The sequence below is a fragment of the Tenrec ecaudatus genome, chromosome 16, assembly GCF_050624435.1.
Source record: "Tenrec ecaudatus isolate mTenEca1 chromosome 16, mTenEca1.hap1, whole genome shotgun sequence".
Lineage (NCBI taxonomy): Eukaryota > Metazoa > Chordata > Mammalia > Afrosoricida > Tenrecidae > Tenrec > Tenrec ecaudatus.
This window is the reverse complement of record NC_134545.1, coordinates 41423597-41443526: the sequence shown is the minus strand read 5'-3', so window position 1 is coordinate 41443526 and position 19930 is coordinate 41423597. Positions and strand designations below refer to the sequence as shown.

Sequence of the window (19930 nt, the reverse complement as noted above, 5' to 3'; positions counted from 1 at the left end):
GCGTCAGGGTGGCTATATCACAAATTGTGTGCATTTTGCAGCATTTGTATGCATTGTCCATTAAAAACAATGAGTAAACTTTGAATTTGAAAACACACACAGGTAAGTTCCTGCCGCTCTCAACCAAAGATCTTAAATTACTGGACTTGTTGACCTTACCTTGTGTGTTTTGTTTCATTTTCATGATATCCATGTATGTCTTTTTTCCACCATTTGGGTTTCCTTGTCACCCCCACGCCCCATTCCTGATCTTCCTTCCTAGCGTAGCAATTGCACGGCTTACTTGCTTGAGCAATTCTTAATGGCCCAACTCCCAGAAAGCGCACTGCTCGCTCCTATGGCTCTTCCTAGTACCCTTCCTCTTTTGCATTTGCCTTTGACTAGGTGACCTTTGACCATTTAAAATAAACCAGTCCTCCCTTGGCCTGACTCTTCCAAGCCTCATCGAGGCTCTGCTCGTACATTGGGATGGGGACACTTGATGTTTCTATACTCTATGCAGACTAAAGCACCCTTCTCCATCTCTGCCTGGTACTAACACCTCCAACCATGGAGGGAATGAAAACGAAGAAGACCAAGGCACACGGAGATCAGTCTGGCCCTTTGAGGGTGAAGGCAGAATGGAAGGAGAGGGATTTCAAGCACAGTAATGGCTCTTGACTTTGAGTTTCATTATACACGGAGTCAGGAATGCTGGCTTTGTTTTCGCTAAGCAAGTCTCACCTCCATTACTAACACCCTGGTAAGGAGGACGTCACAATCTAAAGCCCATGCTGTCGGCAGTGACCGTCCCATGACAAGAGTGGGGACATGCTCACCTTCTCCCTCAACCACACTTCAGGGCATTGCCCCGCTCACGCATGCTGCTAATCATTTCTTGGTGATCGACCCCGCATGCTTGCTTATGATTCATCAGGTTTCCTGCATCCGTTATATACATGGAACGGGGATAGAGGGTGGGTCCCCTGATATGCCCCATGAAGGTTTGAAAGGCATGGAAATGGAGCAGAACTCATAGTAGAATTAACACGTCTCACCCCCCTCCCCATTCTCTCTGCATCCTTTTCACAGGGGCATGATGGTATCCTCCTATGTCAATGGGCACATTTGGATGATGTGGATTATATAATGCTTTTAGCAGTAATTCCTCTAAAATGCTTGTCATCTTCATGATTATTTCATACCTTCACGATTTTATTAAGAAATATTGCAAAGAGAGGATTATTCACCTATATCATTAAATTTCCACTTGGCTGCCACTGGTTCCTGGTGTGACCCTAATGGGTCCAAAAGCCAGCTAAGTTCTAGGACAGTAGAACCATGTCTTCTTGTTTATCCTTGTAACTGTAGCATTCAGCACAGCGCCTGGCACATGACAGGGGTTCAAATTACTCTTTGTTGAACACACATTTTAGGATGGGTACGTTCCTACAAGGAGCCCTGGTGGTGTAGGGGTTACACATTGGGCTCCCCATTTGTCAGCCTGTTAAAAGTACCAGCAGCTCTGTGGGGAAAAGACTGAACCTTCTACTCCCATAACCAGTTACAGTCTTAGAGACCCACAGGAGGATGGCTATGAGTCACCACTGGCTACATGGTAGTGTGTGCGTGTGACAGAGAGAGAGGGAGAGAGAGCGTGCCCTAAAGCTGGTCTAGATGCTAGCTGGCATTTTCACCTTGGTATTGGTGGCTAAGGTCATAAAATCTCGCAGAGATGCGATGACTCTATGTCTGAGCACCTGCCGTGTCCTATTATTGAAGAAGCTACCAGAAAGAGGAGATTAAGATTCCCTGTAGTTCTGGAGATGCAGCAGGCCATTGTTAGTCATAAAAAGGTAAATGACTCCATTACTAAAGATCCAAATATAGAAAGGTGGTCCCTCTAGCAACAGATTCTGATCTCCATGAGTTTCATCCGGCATCAGGCTCTGGATTGTGTAAACAAAAATATACCTGAGACATAGGCAGTTAGAATGTTTCCTAGTTTATAGGTGTGTGGCAGGAGCAAGGGAATAAACTCAGAATCCACTAGGAAAACTTTGTACAGCTTTAGAAAGATTTCTTTATTTTTCTTCAATCATTTTATTAGGGGCTCATACAACTCTTATCACAATCCATACACACATCCATGTGTCAAGCACATTTGTACATTCATTGCCCTCATCATTCTCAAAACATTTGCCTTCCACTTAAGCCCCTGGCATCAGCTCCTCATTTTCCCCCTCCCTCCCCACTCCCCGCTCCCCATTCCCTCATGAAGCCTTGATAATTTATAAATGATTATTTTGTCATATCTTGCCCTGTCCGATGTCTCCCTTCCCCCACTTCTCTGCTGCCCGTGCCCAGGGAGGAAAGACTTCCATCCGAGTGAACGGCAAGCCAGAAAGACAGGAAGCACAAAGGGCCTTCAGCTCTGTTCTTTAGATTCGGAATCTGCCAGCAAGAATTTACCCATCAAATAGGAGGATGAGAAGAAAGAATCGTCAGGGATTATAATTAGAAAAACCATATTCAGAAATTTTTATGTAAGTAAGAACATTTGAGAGGAAAAGACTAAGCTTAAATATGACTTTTTTTCTTTCAGTTCTTTAAAAGTACGCAATGGATCTCCCACCTACGTTTCTATTCTTGTTTTCGAACAATAGCTGGAACATTTGGGTAAGTGTGTGGAAGGTAGAGAGACAGCAGGGGAGGGGAGGGGAGGGGCTGAGCCTTTATTCCATTAGTGTTATCAGGAAATTGATTTAATATGCATCCAAGTTTCTTTAAATAGAACTTCAAGTCTGAAAGGGACTGAGATGTGGCTTGGAAGAATTCAAAGCAGATGCCAAGAAAGAAGTGCCCACATCCACACCCAACAAGACGCCTCTTGTCAGAAAGGAATATCTGGCATTATTGTATTATACGATACAGCGTCTAATGACACTTGCTCTTGGTATCTGCCCTCCATACTAAATTTCAGAAGCAGTCAAAGGGTCACTTTTCCAAGGTATTAGGGCAATTGCAGGGTTTTTTTTCTTCCTCCAAAGTTTACCGCTAATCAAAGCAGAATGCCTAATCAGTTCAAGATGGCCTGTCAACTTGAGTTATCTGTTTGTCTTCCTATTTACTGTATCTGTCTGTCTACAGTTCTTCATATCTTTGTGAAGATCAGTTATTGAGGCCTGTGTTTCCTTCTGACTAGAATCACTACCAGATGATCCTTCCTGGTGATATGTTGATGATTTGTTAATTTATGGCTTTTAAAATTTAGGAATCTGAAGACATTGCTGGGGAGTTCAGGCTGGGGAGTCAGTCACATGGGCCATGAAAGGGGACAGCTGACTGGCTTATTTGACAAAGAGCCGAAGTTTCTGTAAAATGCAAAGCTTCATTCACATTTCTGTCTGAGTGACGTCTTTGGGGGATTAACAGAATGTCTGCGATACAGAAATCGTAATGACATCTCATAGCAAACATCCCTCATGAGAGTAGTCTGCCCCTTACAGCCCGCACAGGACTGAGCGGTGTTTGAGGTCCATGAAAACAGGAAAGGAAAGGGCCCCGGAGTACTCAGGCCAAGGCAACATTCCCTGGAGTGACCCTGAATCCTCTTCCCAGGCATTAGAGTCCAAGCTTTCTCCGAAAGAGGAGGAATAAGAAAAGTTATTTTAGGAACACTGGCATCTCTGAAACCAGGAGAAAACCAACCAAACTCACTGCCATTGAGTCGACTCTGAGGGGAAGTTTAAATAAATCCTAAGTTTGAATTTCCCAAATACTTAGGTGGCCAAATAATATAATATATAGCTAAAGAAGGATGCAGCCTATTTGTAAGTTTTTATGGGTGTCTAGAACTGTCTATGTCCCCAGGGTGGTGAGCCCTCAATAAACACATGCGAAATGCATGAGGGACAGGACTCATTTTAATTTTCCTTTTGGAGAGGATCTGATATGGGGGTTATAATATGGGGGAAGGGGATAAAATAAGTGAGTTTTTGTAGAGGAGAATCCATGCTCTGACTTAGCAGATTGTTTCAAACCACCACCACCCTTTTTTGTTAATGACCTTGAACCAAGGGAGACAAAAAAGTTCCAAGGGCGATGGAGAAAATGGTTTTCAATTTCATGTTGATAGAAGACAGCCAGAAAATGGCCCCAGGAAGAAGCAAAGCAGGCGAGTGCAATGAGAGGCCTGTCTGTTTCTGAAGAGGAAAGTCAGGTAAATAAGGAAATTGGAAAGGCAGATGGGATGTCCTTCCTTGATACTTCAGTGGAGAGTGAAGTCCAGGCAAGTCAGAACCCCAGAGGAAAATTAGTTGACACCTGTGGAGTTGGAATTAAAGACTAATAGTTGCAAGAGGGGTTCAGATATGTGCATTTGAAATCATAGCGCATAGATCCCCAAACTCTTGTACCTTACCAACTGCTTTTTGGGGGAAGAAACCCCCAAAACTTAGTAACCCCCTGACAATTAAAAATGTTTATCCTGTAGGCCATAATCCAGGATAAAGAGTTGGTATCTGCTTTTACAGACCCTCTGGATTGTTCTAGGACGTTTGGGGAGGGGCGTGCGGGGAGAGGTGTTGCCCCATTTAAAGCTGGCCTAGGGTTTTAGCTCTTCTCAGGTTAGGAGGTAACATAAATTGGGCTAAGTTGTCACTAAGCAAGCTTTAACCTTACTTTCTCAAGGTGTACCTCCTTGGACTACTTCATCTAATGCGAATAACCCTGTGTTTTCTATCACAGACCCGCAGTCTGTTTTTCTTTCTTTTCCATTTTCCCAGTACCTATTATCATTTGTAGTTGGGATCCTCGATTACTGACTACCTCCTTCTGAGATCTGTTGCATTGACAACGATAGTAACAAAGGTATTATTTGGCTATCTTGCACATTAACAAGGCAGTGGCAAGGTGGCAATGGTTACAGAGCATCTCCATCCTGAAGAGGGTCTCTAGGCCTCTGGGAAGCTAGGCCATTCTGCTCAGCACTCTCTGCTCCCTTCTGCTGGCTTGGCCTTGGTCCAGCTGTTGCACTTGACTTCTTCTGTAGCGATGGCCTTGGGCTGAAGCACAGGCAGTACCTAGCCAATGAGTGCCTTTTCTGAGTTCCTAGTTTTTCTACTGTCTGAACCCTTGTCACCTAATTTTGATGTGTGCTGGAAAAGGAGGAGAGTGGGGGAAACTAAACAGGGTGCTTGGAAGAAATAAGTTTAATGATCTCCCAGAGCAAGCTAAGCAGCTCCTGGTGCATACCAGGCCTCCCAATGTCCTCACAGAAGGTGCTGAGTCTGGTGGCTTCCCAGGCTGGTGGGAAGAGTAGGCTCTGGTTATGAAGCAGGGCTTGCAGGGGTGGGAGTGCAGCCCTGCAAACAGCTCCAGGAGGGAAGCTCTGAGCCAACACATGGGGGGAACTAAAGTGGATAACTTGGGCTCCTCAGTCACACAGCCCAGCTTTATCTAGCTTTGTTACCTCTAAACCACCACCCCCCTTCCCAGAGAAATCCTGCATAACTGGACTCAACAGCATATCAGAAATCTTAGGTACTATTTCTATGATTATATTTCCTAAAAGAAAAATTGGGCAAATGGATGGTCTGAAAAATAAAACAAACCAAAATTTTAAAGTCTATATAATACTGATTTTTGTACACCCTGACGATGTCGATAAGTGAGAAAGGGGTACATTCTTTAGTCATTGTCCCACTCCTTGTCTTCAACCTCCTGAAGACTACGACTACACAAAAAGAGACTCCACAGGTAGTTTTGTTCACTGCTGATGCTCTATCATCCAACACAACCCACCATGGTTCTTGCACATAATAAGGACTCCATGAACTGGCGCTGCTGGAACGGGGACTAGATGATGAGACAGGTAACTGCCCAGCTGGTCATAGTTCTTGAAATTCTGTGCTAAGCCATTGGCTAGTCTTTAAAAATTATGAATACTTAAAAAAATAACAAGCATTTCAGTTTCAAATTTAAATGGAGAAGTATGATAAAGTCTCCCCATCTATGTGGTTTTGAGGCCCCATCTGAGGTTGAAGATAAACTGCTTCATGCCCCCTTGGTTACATGAAGGACTCTCTCAGGTAGCTGTGCAAACATCATCTGTTGTAAGCTGAACTGCAGACCAAGCAACGAATTAAAGAGCGCAGATGGATAAATGTGCAAGGACAAAGGATGTTCTTAAGGTAGTGTGGATTACTAAAACAACAAACACATCAATCTTGGAAGAAATATGGTCAGAGTTCCGTAGAGGCAAGGATAGTGCAATTTTGTCTCATGTACTTTGGGCATATTCTCAGCAAAGACAGCAGGCAGTGAAAAAGAGGAAGGCTCCAGTGAGACAGACTGACCCAGCGGTTGCAACCATGGACTGGAGCATAAGTACAATTGTGAGCATGGCACAGAACCAGGCAGTGTGGTGCATTGGGTCCCTGTGGTTGGAACCAATTTGATGGTGCTATAATTCACCATGGCGGTTACCCCAGGAGATGAACTACCCTGAAAGGAAGTAGGCAAGAAAGAAGTTGAAGGTTTTGAAACCTGTAAATAAGCCACAGATCTTACACTTTGGACAATGAGCTCTCTGTCCATTGAAAGTTCTTTGTTGTTGCAAGAGTACAAGAAGTAATTCCAAATTACTTAAATTAATCAAAGCCAAATGAAAATTCTTAAAAAGGAAGAAATGTGTGTTTGATTTGTAATATCTGCTCCTGCATGTGTTTCCTTGACTCTTGATGCAGGATTTTGAAGGCAAGATGAGGCAGAGGATGGGGAGACAGGCCCAAAGTGAAGCTCACGAGGTTCTGCCCCCCTCCTTCCTGGACATACAAAAGGATCGTCCTCGAGAGGAGCAGTCAGGTTTAGGGGCAGATTACTCCAGGGTCAGCTCCCAGCACCATCTCTGTTAGCTTTGCGATGTCATGCAAGGGTTTTTTTTTTTTTTGTTCTTTCTTAAGTTTAAAGATCATTTTAGAGGGGGCTCTTACAGCTCTTATATCAATCCATACATCCATTGAATCAAGCATATTTGTACATATGTTGCCATCATTATTTTCTGGGCATTTACGTTCAATTGAGCCCCCTTGGTGTCAGCTACTCTTTGGGCCCTCCCTCCCCACTCCCACCCTTGTGACCCCTTGATTAATTATAAATGATTATTATTTTCAGATCTTATACTGACTGCTGTCCCCCTTTCTCTATAGTTTCTATTGTTCATACCCCTGGAAGGGGGATGTGGTGTGTGGTTATGTGCTGATCATCCACGATAGGTTTCCCCTTCCTCCCCTTCTCTCCCCCCACTTTCCCCTTCTCTTCTGGTACCGCTATTCCCATTCCTCCTCTTGGATTCTGTGTGTTGTGAGCTCTTATGTCTTATCTGTACCTGTGCACAAGCTCCGGTCTAGCCCGCAGTGAAAGGCAGCACTGGGTCATGATAGTGGGGGGTGAGGAAGACTCAAGGAACCAGAGGAGTATTGTGTGTTTCATCAGTGCTTTACTGCACCCTAGTTGACTCATCCCTTCCCTATGAACCCTCTGTGAGGGGGTGTCCCACTGTGGACAGATAGGAGGCTTTGGATTTCTGTCCCAATCCCCCTCTTTCTCAACAATATGTTTTTGTTTGTTTGTTTGTTTGTTTGTTTTGGGTCTTCTCATGCCTGTGACCTGGTCCGGGTGACACCTCATGATCTCACAGGCTGTTGTGCTTCTTCCATGTGGGCTTGTTGCTTCCCTGCTAGATGGCTGCTTATTTACTTTCAAGCCTTTAAGACCCCAGACACTACATCTTTTGATAGCCGGGCACCACTGCTTTCTTCACTACTTTTGTTTGTGCACCCATTTTGTTATCACCAATAGTGCTGGGAGGGTGAGCATCACAGAACGCCAGATTGTTAGAATAAAATGTTCTTGTATTGAAGGAGGGCATGAGCAGAGGCTCGAGTCCCATCCCCTACCTCAGTGTATTGCCATACAATTCTATGTACATAGGCCAATACCTCCATTTTTGTGAACTAAAGTGTTTACATATCACACATCTATGCTTATACTTCTAGCCATTGCTTGTCTTCCTAGATCCTTGAGGCAAGTTTCTTAAACCTTCCGTCCTCAGTTTATTTGGCCATCCCAAATGAAGACCAGGATAGTAGCTTCCTCATACGGTCCCAGTGAGGATTTGGAAACAGCAGGTGTTTTCAATTGTTATAATTACTGTCATATATTGCAGCCGAAAATGCTGGGCTTACTTACTTCAAGCTCCGATTTTGAGGGACACATGGCACTTTCTTATTCTGCTAAAAGGAAGCGTTCCAAGAGAAGAACCAGAATGTATGCTTCACAGGCAATTTTCTTCGTTGGAGCAAGTGCCAGCTTAGTTTATGATAATTAAACTCACAACCAGAATAGGGGCTCAGTTTCTTAAACAGCCTTGGGACCTTTCTCCAAGTTCCTGCTCTTCCTCTGTCTACTCCTTATATTAAGGAACCTTGATGGCACAGTGCTCAAGCACTCAGTTGCTAATTAAAGGTTGGTGATTTGAATCCACCAGCCACTCTGTGGAAGAAAGATGTGGCAGGCCGCTTCCCTAAAGATTTACACCTAAGGGACCCAACCTCTCTTCCACAGAGTGGCTTTGAGCAGAAACCAACTCAGGAATTTGCTTTTTCCACTCATTTCTCTTCACATGTGTCCTCTCTGCATTTGGCGATCAGGAATCAGTAGACTAATTGAAACCCATCCCATTCTCACCTGTTACAGCCACTTGACCTAGGACTGGCTGAAGTTCAGGTCAAAAGGCCAGCCAAGGGCAGTACAAATTCCATATGAATCCCAAGTCCCACTGCTTCTGACAAGGGTAGTAAAGGCAGAAAGAGGCTTCTCATTGGCCAATCACTTTCCATGGCACTTGGCCATGTGATTTCAGAGCCTGATCTTTTTTGTTCTTCTACACGATCCAGGAGTATATGGAGTCACACTCAGAGGACACCTCCGGGGAGAGCTCCGAGAGACTCTGGGAGGAAGGGGAGTTCGTGGGCACCCACAGAGGTCAAAAGAGCCACACCTTTATCCCTCAGCTATGAGCAGGCGAGAGAGGCTGGGCTGCAGAAGTGACTACGCTTGTGAATAAGTCCAAGCCTAATATACTAATTGTCCGCAACATCTCCAATTCAGAGAGATCCCCTGCCTTGGTTTTACATCGAGCCCTTGGTTTTTTACACCGGAACCAAACAAGTTTCGACTGGGCCAACATTGACTCCTGGTCGCCCCATGTGTCAGAGTAGAATTCTGCTTCATAGTGCGTACAGGGGCTTGCGAGCTTTCCCCAGGTTGGTCTCTCGAGGTGCCTAGGGGACATTCAAGCCTTCCGTCCTCTGGTTAATACCTGAGTGATTTTAATGGTTTGCGCCACCCAGGGACCCCTTCGTGCACGAAAATCTCTGTTATTCTTAGGACCTCCGATACCCGTGATATTACATAAGAGCTGACGTGCACGTGGGCACCCCTGTCTATCACTGTTTTGCGATTGCTATGGAAGGTCAGGTGTGGAATATAGATAAAGGTGTTCATGAGAACCACTCGAGTCCTTGATAATGTATTGATGTTAAAGACATTTCTGCAAATGTTTCAAGAATCCTTTACATATCGCCACATACATACATTAAAACTAAAATCAATGGAATCTTTATATTTTCCAAAACCTCAAAAAACTCACTGACATCTAGTTCATTCTGACTCAGAGAACCCCTAAGGACATGGTAGAACTGTCCCAGTACCTTATATGTTCCTGAGACTGTAAATCTTTTTAGAAACAGAAAACCTCACCTTTCTCCCTTGGAGTGGATGATGGGTTTGAACTGCTGACCTTGTGTTTAGTAGCCTAACATATAACTCACTAGCCATCAGATTCCCTTACATTCTCTAGTGTCCTGAATTTGAAGGTTACATAAAAGAAACCCTGAGTTCTTCTGCCTAATTCCATTTTTTTTACTCTAAATGATCTGTAGTTTTGGATTATAGTTACCTTGAGTTCTCTGACAAATTAATGTATTATTGGGTTATTTTTAAATAAAATATGCACACATAGACAAATCCTTTGTTATGTACATCTTCTAATTATTCGACGTGCATTTATTTGATTAAATCCTGGAGAGGAATATGTGTGTCCATGAGTATAGCACATCTACGTATGCATAGACAAAGATGCGGAGCATGGCACACTATTTTAAGAGTCTGAACTCCATCTTTCAACAAAGTTTAGCTGCTTTCATTTTGCAAATGCATTTAATTTTATCTGGAAACTTTCTGACGTTAGAAATAGAACAACTGTAGTTTCTCATTATGTTTGCTGCCAGAATCCATGCTTGGTTGCTCAACTAAAGACCTTCTATTGCTAATTACTACCACATGCCCATATCCTAAGCAAAAGAAAACTTATTGATTCTGACAGCCCATTCTCTCAACACTGAATTCCAAATGAAAACTAAAATTTTAGCCAAACATAACATTTCATCAATCTTGTTCTACTGACTGGGGAAACAACATCAAACAAAGGGTGCTAATGGCTCTTTATTGCCATTCCCTTCCCAGGCTTATAGATTCTGCTGAAAGATCTAAGTGACCAAAGGGCTTCTTTAAACTACTTAATAATTAGCTTTTGAACCAGGAAACAATGTGTAAAGTAAAGCGAACAGTCCGGTACTGATGACAGAAACTACTGTGTCCAAGGGGTCGGGGAACACTGGAACTCCAAAGGGAACATTAAAAGCAAAATGTGCCTTTTCATAATAGGAAGAAAAGAGAGAGAGCGAAAACCTGCCTGGAAGCAGTGATAACAGAAGCAAGAACCAAAGCCGCAGGAAGTCTGTGATCTGCAATGGCCAGCATGGGGCGGGGCTGATGAGCTGAGTGGACCAGACCAGGAACTGGTGAGTGAGGGCAAGCCTGAGGGCCTCATCTGGTCACCAGTCAAGGAAAGCTGCCAGCTCCCAGGCCCACCCACAGGGACCGAGTGAAACAAGTTTGGGGCAAGGGAGATTACCTAGAGTGATTGTCAAGAAAGATTTTCAACATAAACTTCAGAGCAAGTGATTGTATTTGCTTCTTCGGAGCCGAATGAGGAAATGCTAGCTTACACAATGGGTCAGAAGGCTGCCTAGAGAGCCCTCGTTCTTGGAATGTGCCCTCTTTGAAGGAGGCCTGTCCCCGTCACAAGGCTTGAGTGGATCGAGAAGCGGTTTGCCTCTTGGCATGTGAGAGACTATCAAGGGGCATGTCTGCACTTGTTGGGCCTTTGGATCCAGTCAATGGCCCAGAAACCTGAACAGCTTGGTCCTCACCTCATCAGGACTGTGAGCCTCCTAGCAGGGGGAGGAGGACTCCATTAGTGGGAGGTTGGAGGGGCGTGCTGCCTCCACTGAAAAGACGCCAACTGGCTTCCTCCCGCACACCGTCCTTTGTTCCTCTGAAAGGAAACTGGTGCCTTGTGGGTAGTTTAAGAAAATGAGCCGCTTTTCCCACCCACTCATTTGCTAAACGGAGTTCTGGACACCTGAGCTCTGGAGGCACCGGGATCCCTGACAAGAGAGGAGGGTTGGCTTCCCATAGCATAGCCTCCTGTCAGCCGACTGAAGACAATGGAAGGCTACTGGCTATTTATTCTTTTTCTTACAAAACAAACAAAAGCAGGATCGTCTAGGGTTCATTTAAAAATAAATTGGTGAGGGCAGGAGTTGAGGGAGAGAAATGGGCCTGCTATAGACGCTTCTGTAACGTCTAGCAGCAGGCATGAACCTTCTGGAGTTATGAGAGCATTCTGTATCTTGACCTACAGGTGGGTATAGGGTATACACACAGGTAAATGCTTTGCTGTCTGTGAATTACACTTCATAAACCAAAAGCAAATCCATCTGAGAAAACACTTGAAAAACAAAGCAAAGGTTGCCTCTTCACTGGACCTGCCTTTTCCCGCGCTGGCGCTCCAGCAGCAGGCGGGAAAGGCTAAGTTCTGCCACACACCTCCGTGGAAAACCTCGATCGGTCTGAGGCTCACATATCGATCTGCAGAGAAAGCACTCTGAGACCTGAAGGAAAGATTCCGGGGAGAAACTTCCGCACGAGAAACTGAACACAGACTCCCAAGGGACTTGTTGAAGTGCCCAAATGGCCCGTAAATAGAATATCTTTCATACAGAGGAGCTTCAAGAGAGCGACAAGTCTCTTTGAGGGTGAGATGGGGGCTGCGGCTAAAGAGAAGAGTTGCTTCTCTTAGAGCCACAGTGCGGCAAGGTGAAAGGCCTTGCTGTTTCCCTCTCTGGGGCGCCCCCTAGAGGGCCTCCCATGTTATTGTTACACAAGGTCACCAGAGCATGGGCAGCCCATGGCTGTGGACGAGCTGAAGGTAATCAGTGAGCCACATGAGGTGAAGGCCAAATAAGTTCATTCCACTAGCTTGAGTCAGGACAGGAAATCTGGACTTAGTTACAGATGAACCTCCTCTTCAGGATAAATGTATCATTCCCCTGGAAAATAGGTTGTGAGTAGGAGCCAAGCCTAACGAGGTGTACCAAGGACGTCTGTTGGTTGGGGGTAACCCTTGACAACACACCTCATGCAGAATGTGGCCCTTCCCTCACAGAAAGCCCCCACAGGTCAGGTATGGATGCAGGTGTCACTGCCAGGAGGATTCTGGAAAGTCACTTCCCCACACCTTTTCTGACGCAACTGACTTACTTTCTGCCTCCATGTTTGTTAAAAGTTCCGCCGAATTTATTCCGATTCAGGATGAGAGCAGCAATTTCAGGTACGTAGCGGGCAAACATTGCCTACATGCATGGAACAAAGAAACAAGAGCCAAAAAAAAAAACAACAAAAACAACAGGCATGCAGAGAGGATCGCAGCGCCGGGGAAGCCGGCAAGCTTCCTGGTATACTTACTTTCTTCCACTAACCGCGCTATAGGAGCCCCCGTATTTCTTGCGGTTTCCTATTAACTCTATGATTTCAGGGACGTAGCTGGCAAACATGGCCTGAGAAGATAGAGACAGAGAGATACTGAAAAGGCAGGCCAGAGAAAGGGGAGGAGCCTCGCAGAAAAGGGGGCGGGGACACTGAGATCTGAAAATACAAAAGGATTAGAACTATGAAGGTATATATATATCTGATTATTAAAAAAATAAAAGCGCAAAAAGGGGGTGAGTGCCTGAAAACACACAGGGCGTCACAAAACATTAGCCAGCCTAAAGAGTTGAAAGGAGAAAACAAAAAACATACTTGAGAGAAGTATCGGTGAAGCAGGAACAAATACATTGGCTCTTCTTTCGGAAGAGAAGTATCTTAGAGCAGTGCATGCTGGTAACAATAAACACACACACTCACACACTCACACACACACACATTACTGATTACTGTGAAAGAAGACCTTTTTAGAAAATTAAAACTCAAAGGAGAAGCAATGCTTTTTTGAGTTATTAAAGACAATAGATACTAAAACAAAACTTTGACAAATAAACCTATTAAAAACAAAAATTACTAAAAAGCACAAAAGGTAAATTTGGGGGATGACATTGGGAGGAAAGGAAAATAGGGAGGGGAACAAAGCTGCCATGTTTTGTCCAACAAACCTCCTGCCTGTGGCTGGCTACTCCTAGGGCTCCTCTGTGATGTCCGGTCAGCTAAAGGGACCTCCCTGGTGCGTGCTGGCATTCATGTACACACCCGCATGTACACTGATATGCATTTGAATATATATGCCACACATACCAAGTAGACAGAGAGGTATGCACCAAGCAATATAAATGCATGTGCAGGGTGCATGAGTAACGGTTGAGTGTGACTTGGGGTTTTAACCACCGATGTACGCACAGCCAAACACAAGCGCCAAACTTCAAATGAGCGGTTTTGACCACCAATGTGTTGCCAGAAGTTGCCCTTAAATAGTATATCACCACTGACATTGGGGTGCTTCACAGAGATCTGTATAGACCAGAGAAGCAAGTACTGAAGTGGTGGGAAAATAGTTCCCGTGTTGCTACTCTACTCCCAGGTGATGCCCATCTGGATGAGCCCTGTGCGGTCCCCATCCTCTGCTGTGGGGCCCTACTCTCCAGGAGAGACCCCAGCCACCATGTTTGCTGGAAGTTCAGGGAGGAGCATGAAGGGGGACAGAGGGCTCTTGAAACCACTAACTCTCTACAAAGTATCAGCAGCATCTGCTAGGGTCAGGGGACAGCAATTGTTCTCCCAAAAGATCAGATCTGAGTCTGTTGCCATGGGCACTGCCACTGATTGCTAGTATCACTTTCTTAGATTTGCTCCTGGCTCTGTGGCTGTCTCGGAAAACACACCAAAATCTGTGCAGAAAAATCACCGTCCTGTTTGGTACTTAACTTAGCCAGACTGTAACACTAAGACACTCACTTCTAACACAGGAACATGATATAAAACTGTAACACTTTAAGGAAATGGATAATAGAAAATATTAATGCTGATATAAGCCAGTAAAAAAAAAGGTTTTACCAGTCCCCCGAGGATGAAGAAGACCATGAAGAGGCGGCCAAGTGTCGTTTTTGCATAAACATCCCCATAGCCAACGGTGGACATGGTGACCATGAGTAAATAGACACATTCCCAGTACGTAAGCGCCTGGTTGTTCTGGAAGTTTTCCCATGGGTCCCCTGAATTCTCCACCTAAAGCCAGGGGACATGAGAGAAAGAGAAAGCAAAATTATTTCATATAGATAAGAAGCATAAGAGTGCTAGATTCTAGGAGGCCATCTCCTGACCAACCATGCAAGGTGTTTGGTTCCTGGTTCTTAAGGCAGTGGATACATCTCCCAAGTAGATGTCCAGGCTTCTCTGCGAGATGGACCACCCTCTGCTGTTCCTTGCAGAATGTCCATAATATAGTTTGTCCTTCAAGATGAAGAATTTTCCCAAGACAAAGGGCCTGCAAATGTTTTCTATAAAGGGCCCGAGTGTGGAACTTTTTAGTTTGTCTCTGTCACAATGAAGTCAACGTTATCATCATGGGACGCAACCACACACCAATCACCATCAAGTTCATTCCAGCCCAAGGCAACAAGCCTACCTACTGTGTCCAAGTGCGCCAGCACCGCGGAATCCTCAAGGCTGCGACTTTTCAGAAGCAAGGGACGTCTGAGTGGGTTCAAACCTCCAACCCTTTAGTTTGTAGCCCTGCCCTTCACTGCTTGTGCCACTTGGAGCTCTGAAAGCACTTAGAAGCAGTACCTCTGGCCAGATTTGGCTCAAGGGCTACAGCTTTCCCTGACCTGCTTTACACTTTATAAAACACTTCCCTGTTGTCCCATCAGACCTGGTCCACCAGTCACCTGTAAGGTAGGTAGAACAGGGCCTGCATCTCTGACTGGGAGATAGATTCTCCAGGAGCGAGCAAGTGACAGGCTGCATTCCCTAGCTTCCTTGGCTGACATCCACTTCTGTCCTTACAGACTCTCTCCAGGACCTAGCCTCTTACACACAACAAAGCTTGTCCTGAACATGCCATCTGCATGGCGATTTCCTGGTGACTTATAAGTGACTTCACAGAGTGTGTCTGTTAGGTGGGGTCACCTGCCATCTTCCATAGATATGCTCTTACACTGGGCAACTGGTTACAACAAGAGTTGGGATGATTCATCTGAGGGCAATTTTAGACCAGACTGAGCTCTACAGAGTTGGGTGGAGAGCCACCAGCGCCTCCCAACTGTCCACCCTCTGAATGACGCCTGAAAAATCCCCTTACACGGGGCTCGTAGTGTGGCGTCAGTGGTTGAGTGCTCCACTACTAGTTGAAAAGTTCAAATCCCCGCAGAGGTGCCTTGGAAAGTAGCCTGGCGATCTACTCAGGAAAGTTCACATCCTTGAAAATCTAGGAATAGAGTTAACCTTCACACACATGGAGCTGCCTTGCACCGGGATCAACTCGATGGCTACTAATGAGCCCTGACAGAAATGGGCCCAGCAAATCGCCTGTCTTCCCAGTGCCATGGTCAGATCGGGCTAGTTCCCGTCGCACCAACGTGTGCTCCTATGAAACATGTGTCCAGCAAGCTCTCTGAAGGGGGGGGGGGGGGGGCGAGGTGATCTCCTTTGAGAAGGTGAGAACAACAGCTTGACTTAATGACAAGGCTTTTGGAGAAGCATTCACTTAAAAAGAATGAATCGTTTTAAGGTACAGATGAATCAAGGGTGGCTTTTGTAAGGGGGAAATGAAGAGAAATTGAGGAATCTCTGTGGTTTACAATGTAAGAGGTGTAGGTCAAAAAGCCAACCTTCTCCCCAGGCCTTTTCTGAGAATTTCTGAGTAGGTACTGCCATCTTGTGGTGAAATCTAATTATTGCATACAGAATGGAAACCACCAAAGCCCACCGCAATAATGTTGGTGAACTGGAGTACGCAGGTTAATAGCTGGAGCATCACTCACCCTTTGGAACCAGTTTGAGATAAAGGCATTGGAAAAACAGACAGCTGTGCGGTTGGTTCCCCTTTTACAGCTGTATTTTACAGCTGGGCCAAAGTTTCTTTGAGGCCAGTCAGAGAAATTTCTGGTAATGAAGTAACTCACATTGGGGCTTGTTTCAGGAAAGTCAGAGTTGAGGGGCTCTTCCAGGGCACTTACCAAATGGATGAACCCGGCCGCTGTTAGCCACGTACTGATAAATATGGAGAGGAGATTCACCAGCTTGATGGAATTACTGTGCAGAGGAGACAACAGGTAAAATTTCCAAGTTACAAGGAGGAGAGCTGGGGCTGTCTTAGGGTGACAATGCCACTTCTAACGAGTCAACTGTGTCTCCCTCCCCAGGGAGTGTGCAGGAAGACGGTGTGAAGTAGGGCAAGGGGACACTACAGCGGTGTCCTTAATCTAATATTTGTCCAATTTTTTAGTTTACAAATTTTATTTCAGAGACGTTCAAAGCTAGAGTAGTGAAAAAATAGCGCAAGGAATGTTTTCATTAGCTTTCACCTAGCTAGACCAATTAATAACATCTTACCACACTACCATTATCTCAATACAATCTTATTTATTTTCTTCCTTTTTGAGGTGGGGGGTTGAGTTGAACAGAGAGGTCTGGCTAAACCATTTGCAAGTAAGTTGTAGACATCATGATAGAACCTCCAAATGCTTTCAGCTTTGACTCCTGAAAAGCCACATTTTAAACATCATCATTCCACTAAAACAATCATAATAACAATGTGAATTAAATAGCATCATCTAATTTTCGATCTTTACAGACTCTAAATTATATTTATAAACATTTTCCTTTTTACTTCCTGATCCAGGAGCTAATCAAAGTTTACACACTAATTATGTTCATTACATTGTTTGGGCCCAAGTGTCAGGAAACGTTCTCTGTCAAGGGCTGGATAGTAAAGATTTGAGGTCATATGGTATGGTTTTGCGACTATTCAACTCTGCCAAGACAGCTTGAAAGCAGACAACATATAAAGGAACGGATGTGGTTGCGTTCCAAATAAAACCTAATTATTTACAAAATTGCTGAAGGGCTATATGCGGACCATGGGCTATCTTATGTAAAGTGGAGCTTTGCTTAGGCAGGTCTCACTCACGGTGGCCTCACGGGCGATAGGACCAAACACTGCCCTGCTCGTGCCATCCTCAACGACCACTCCTATGCGTGGGCTCATTGTTGTGGTCACTGTGACAAACCCCAAGAGTGAGGGTCTTCGTCGCTTTCTCTGACCTATGTGACCAAGCACAACGCGCTGCCCTTCTCCTGAAGACTGCTGCTCCGTATGTGGGCCCCAAGTCTCCGTCCTTCCTGGGAAGCAGCACGTGGTGGCGACGTTGAGCCGTCTGTCATACAGAGTCAACACTCTTCAGCAACACATTAAAAAGCTCTGTAGTAGCAGAAGTGCCCAATGCAATCCGGGCAGGTCCTGGCTTCTTCTTCCATTCAGATGGATTGCAGAGTCAAGGAGAACAAAACTCCACGGAAATTGCCAACAATCCCCCACTTTATTGTTATGTCGTACAGTGGTCCAGTGGTGAGGATTTTTGTTTTCTCCGTGTTGAGATGTAATCCTTAGTGAGTCTTGCAGTGGTTTAATCTTCATCAGGGAGTGCTCAAAGTCCTCTTTTCTTTCACCAAAAAGGCTTAGGTCGTCTGCCTATTGTGGGTTGTTAACGAGTCTTCTGTCGATCCTGCTTTTCTTCACAAAGCCTGAAGAAGTATGCTCATCACACTGATTGAGTCAGTATGAGCAAAGAATACAACTGTGACAAGTGTTTCCTGACTTTAAACTTCACCACCCCTCCGCATTTTGTTTACATGAATGTTTCTCAGTCTGTGGGCAGGCTCTGGGTGAGCACACCTGCTTTCAAAGGGTATGCATGTTCTCTAGAGTGCTACTCATTAATTGTCAAGCCCCACACACTTGAATGTCCTCACCTAGTCATTGTTTTTGCAAAACAAAATGTAAGTAAGCATCTTTCTGATATTCCCTGCTTTCAGCCAAGGTCCATTTGATATCAATAACAATGGCCATGGTTCAGGATTCTATTTGGAATCTGAATTGAATTTCTGGTAAATTCCTGACAATGTAAATATTCTGCTCCAGCCATTTTTACAATTATCTAATTGCATGCAATTATCTAATATTAATATTATTTGATAATTTCTGCAGTCTGTTACATCACCTTTCGTCTAAATGAGTATGAAGATGGATTTCTTCCAGGAGACAGGACAGGTTGCTGTGTCTATTCTGAAACACAACACTGTCAGGGATAGGCTAGGCTAGGATACTATCTATACCCCTGCTTATTCAAATGTATGCACAAGCTAGTAATGCCAAAGATGAAGAAACTGAAGATTTGTATCAACTTCAGCAATTGGAAATTGCTCAAACATTCAACCAAACTGCATTGATGATTACTGGTGATTGGAATTTAAAGAAAATATATGATCTTGATGATAGAAATAGTATTGGAGATCACATGACCAGTGATTTTTTCATGTCGATACCTTTTCCAACCACAAAAACGCCAAGCATCCTATGTGGACCTCAGGAGAGTATGAAAATAAAATCGATTCCATCTATGAAAGAAGATTATGGAGAAACTCCATGTTCTCAGTCAGGTAAAGGCAAAAGCACAACTGTGGTGCAAGAGAGCAGTTGTCATGGGTGAGTGCAGGCTGAAACAAACACACGAAAAATTAAACATGTCCCTGAAAGCTTCAATAGACCTGGGATATATTCTACCTGGATTTATATGCCATCTCAAGACTATAGCTGGATTAAGCTCACGTGGCTAAAGACAAGAGAAGTTGTGGAGTGATAGCAAGAGCCTCTCGCATGTGAAGAAAGCTAAAGGTCGTTAGAAGTACAGGAAACAACAGAAAGGGCAAAGCCAATGTCAGAAGAGACCTGAGCAGTTGCTCTCCATGGTGGTCAATGTCCAGCTCTGCCGGCGGTGATCAAGAACCGAGAGCACCGAAGGAAGAAGTCCAAGATTCACTGAAGGCAATGGCAAAAATGAGAGCCAGGAACTGGTGGGCCGTCGATTGAAATGCTTCAGCAAATGGGTGCCCTGCTGGAGGCACTCATGTTTGTGCCAAGGAATTTGGAAATATTTTTTCTTCTATAAACAACACATTCCTGACCTTACTGATTTATTTTCAATGACATTTTACATTCATATGAATCCAGCCTAATCTGTTTTGTAGAATGTTTCATAGCCTTCATTTATCTGATTCTTTCCTTGTTGTTAGAATATGTTCAGATATTTAGGTTAAGAATACTCGGTCACGTTGCCATCATATCAGGATGTCTGAATCAGTGACACTACATCTTGTCACTTGGTGAAGAGGAGGGTGTCATATCTTCCCCTGGAAAGGAACCCACATACCTTCGTAATTAACATGCTCCCTGGGGGGTGAAGCTTGGCAGGGGCTAGAAACCTCAACC

At 44.6% G+C, this 19930-nt stretch overlaps 1 protein-coding gene across 4 annotated transcripts in view; it reads right to left on the bottom strand.

The window, feature by feature from the left end:
- Positions 1-19930, bottom strand: part of KCNMA1 (potassium calcium-activated channel subfamily M alpha 1) — a 992499-nt gene that overhangs the window by 304545 nt on the left and 668024 nt on the right. For all 4 annotated transcript variants that reach the window (XM_075533803.1, XM_075533804.1, XM_075533802.1 and 1 more), the window contains exons 7-9: positions 16620-16695; positions 14497-14667; positions 12916-13007 (exon numbers count right to left, since the gene is read on the bottom strand). In XM_075533803.1, coding sequence (XP_075389918.1) covers positions 12916-13007; positions 14497-14667; positions 16620-16695 — 339 coding nt within the window. The remainder of the gene's footprint in view (positions 1-12915; positions 13008-14496; positions 14668-16619; positions 16696-19930) is intronic.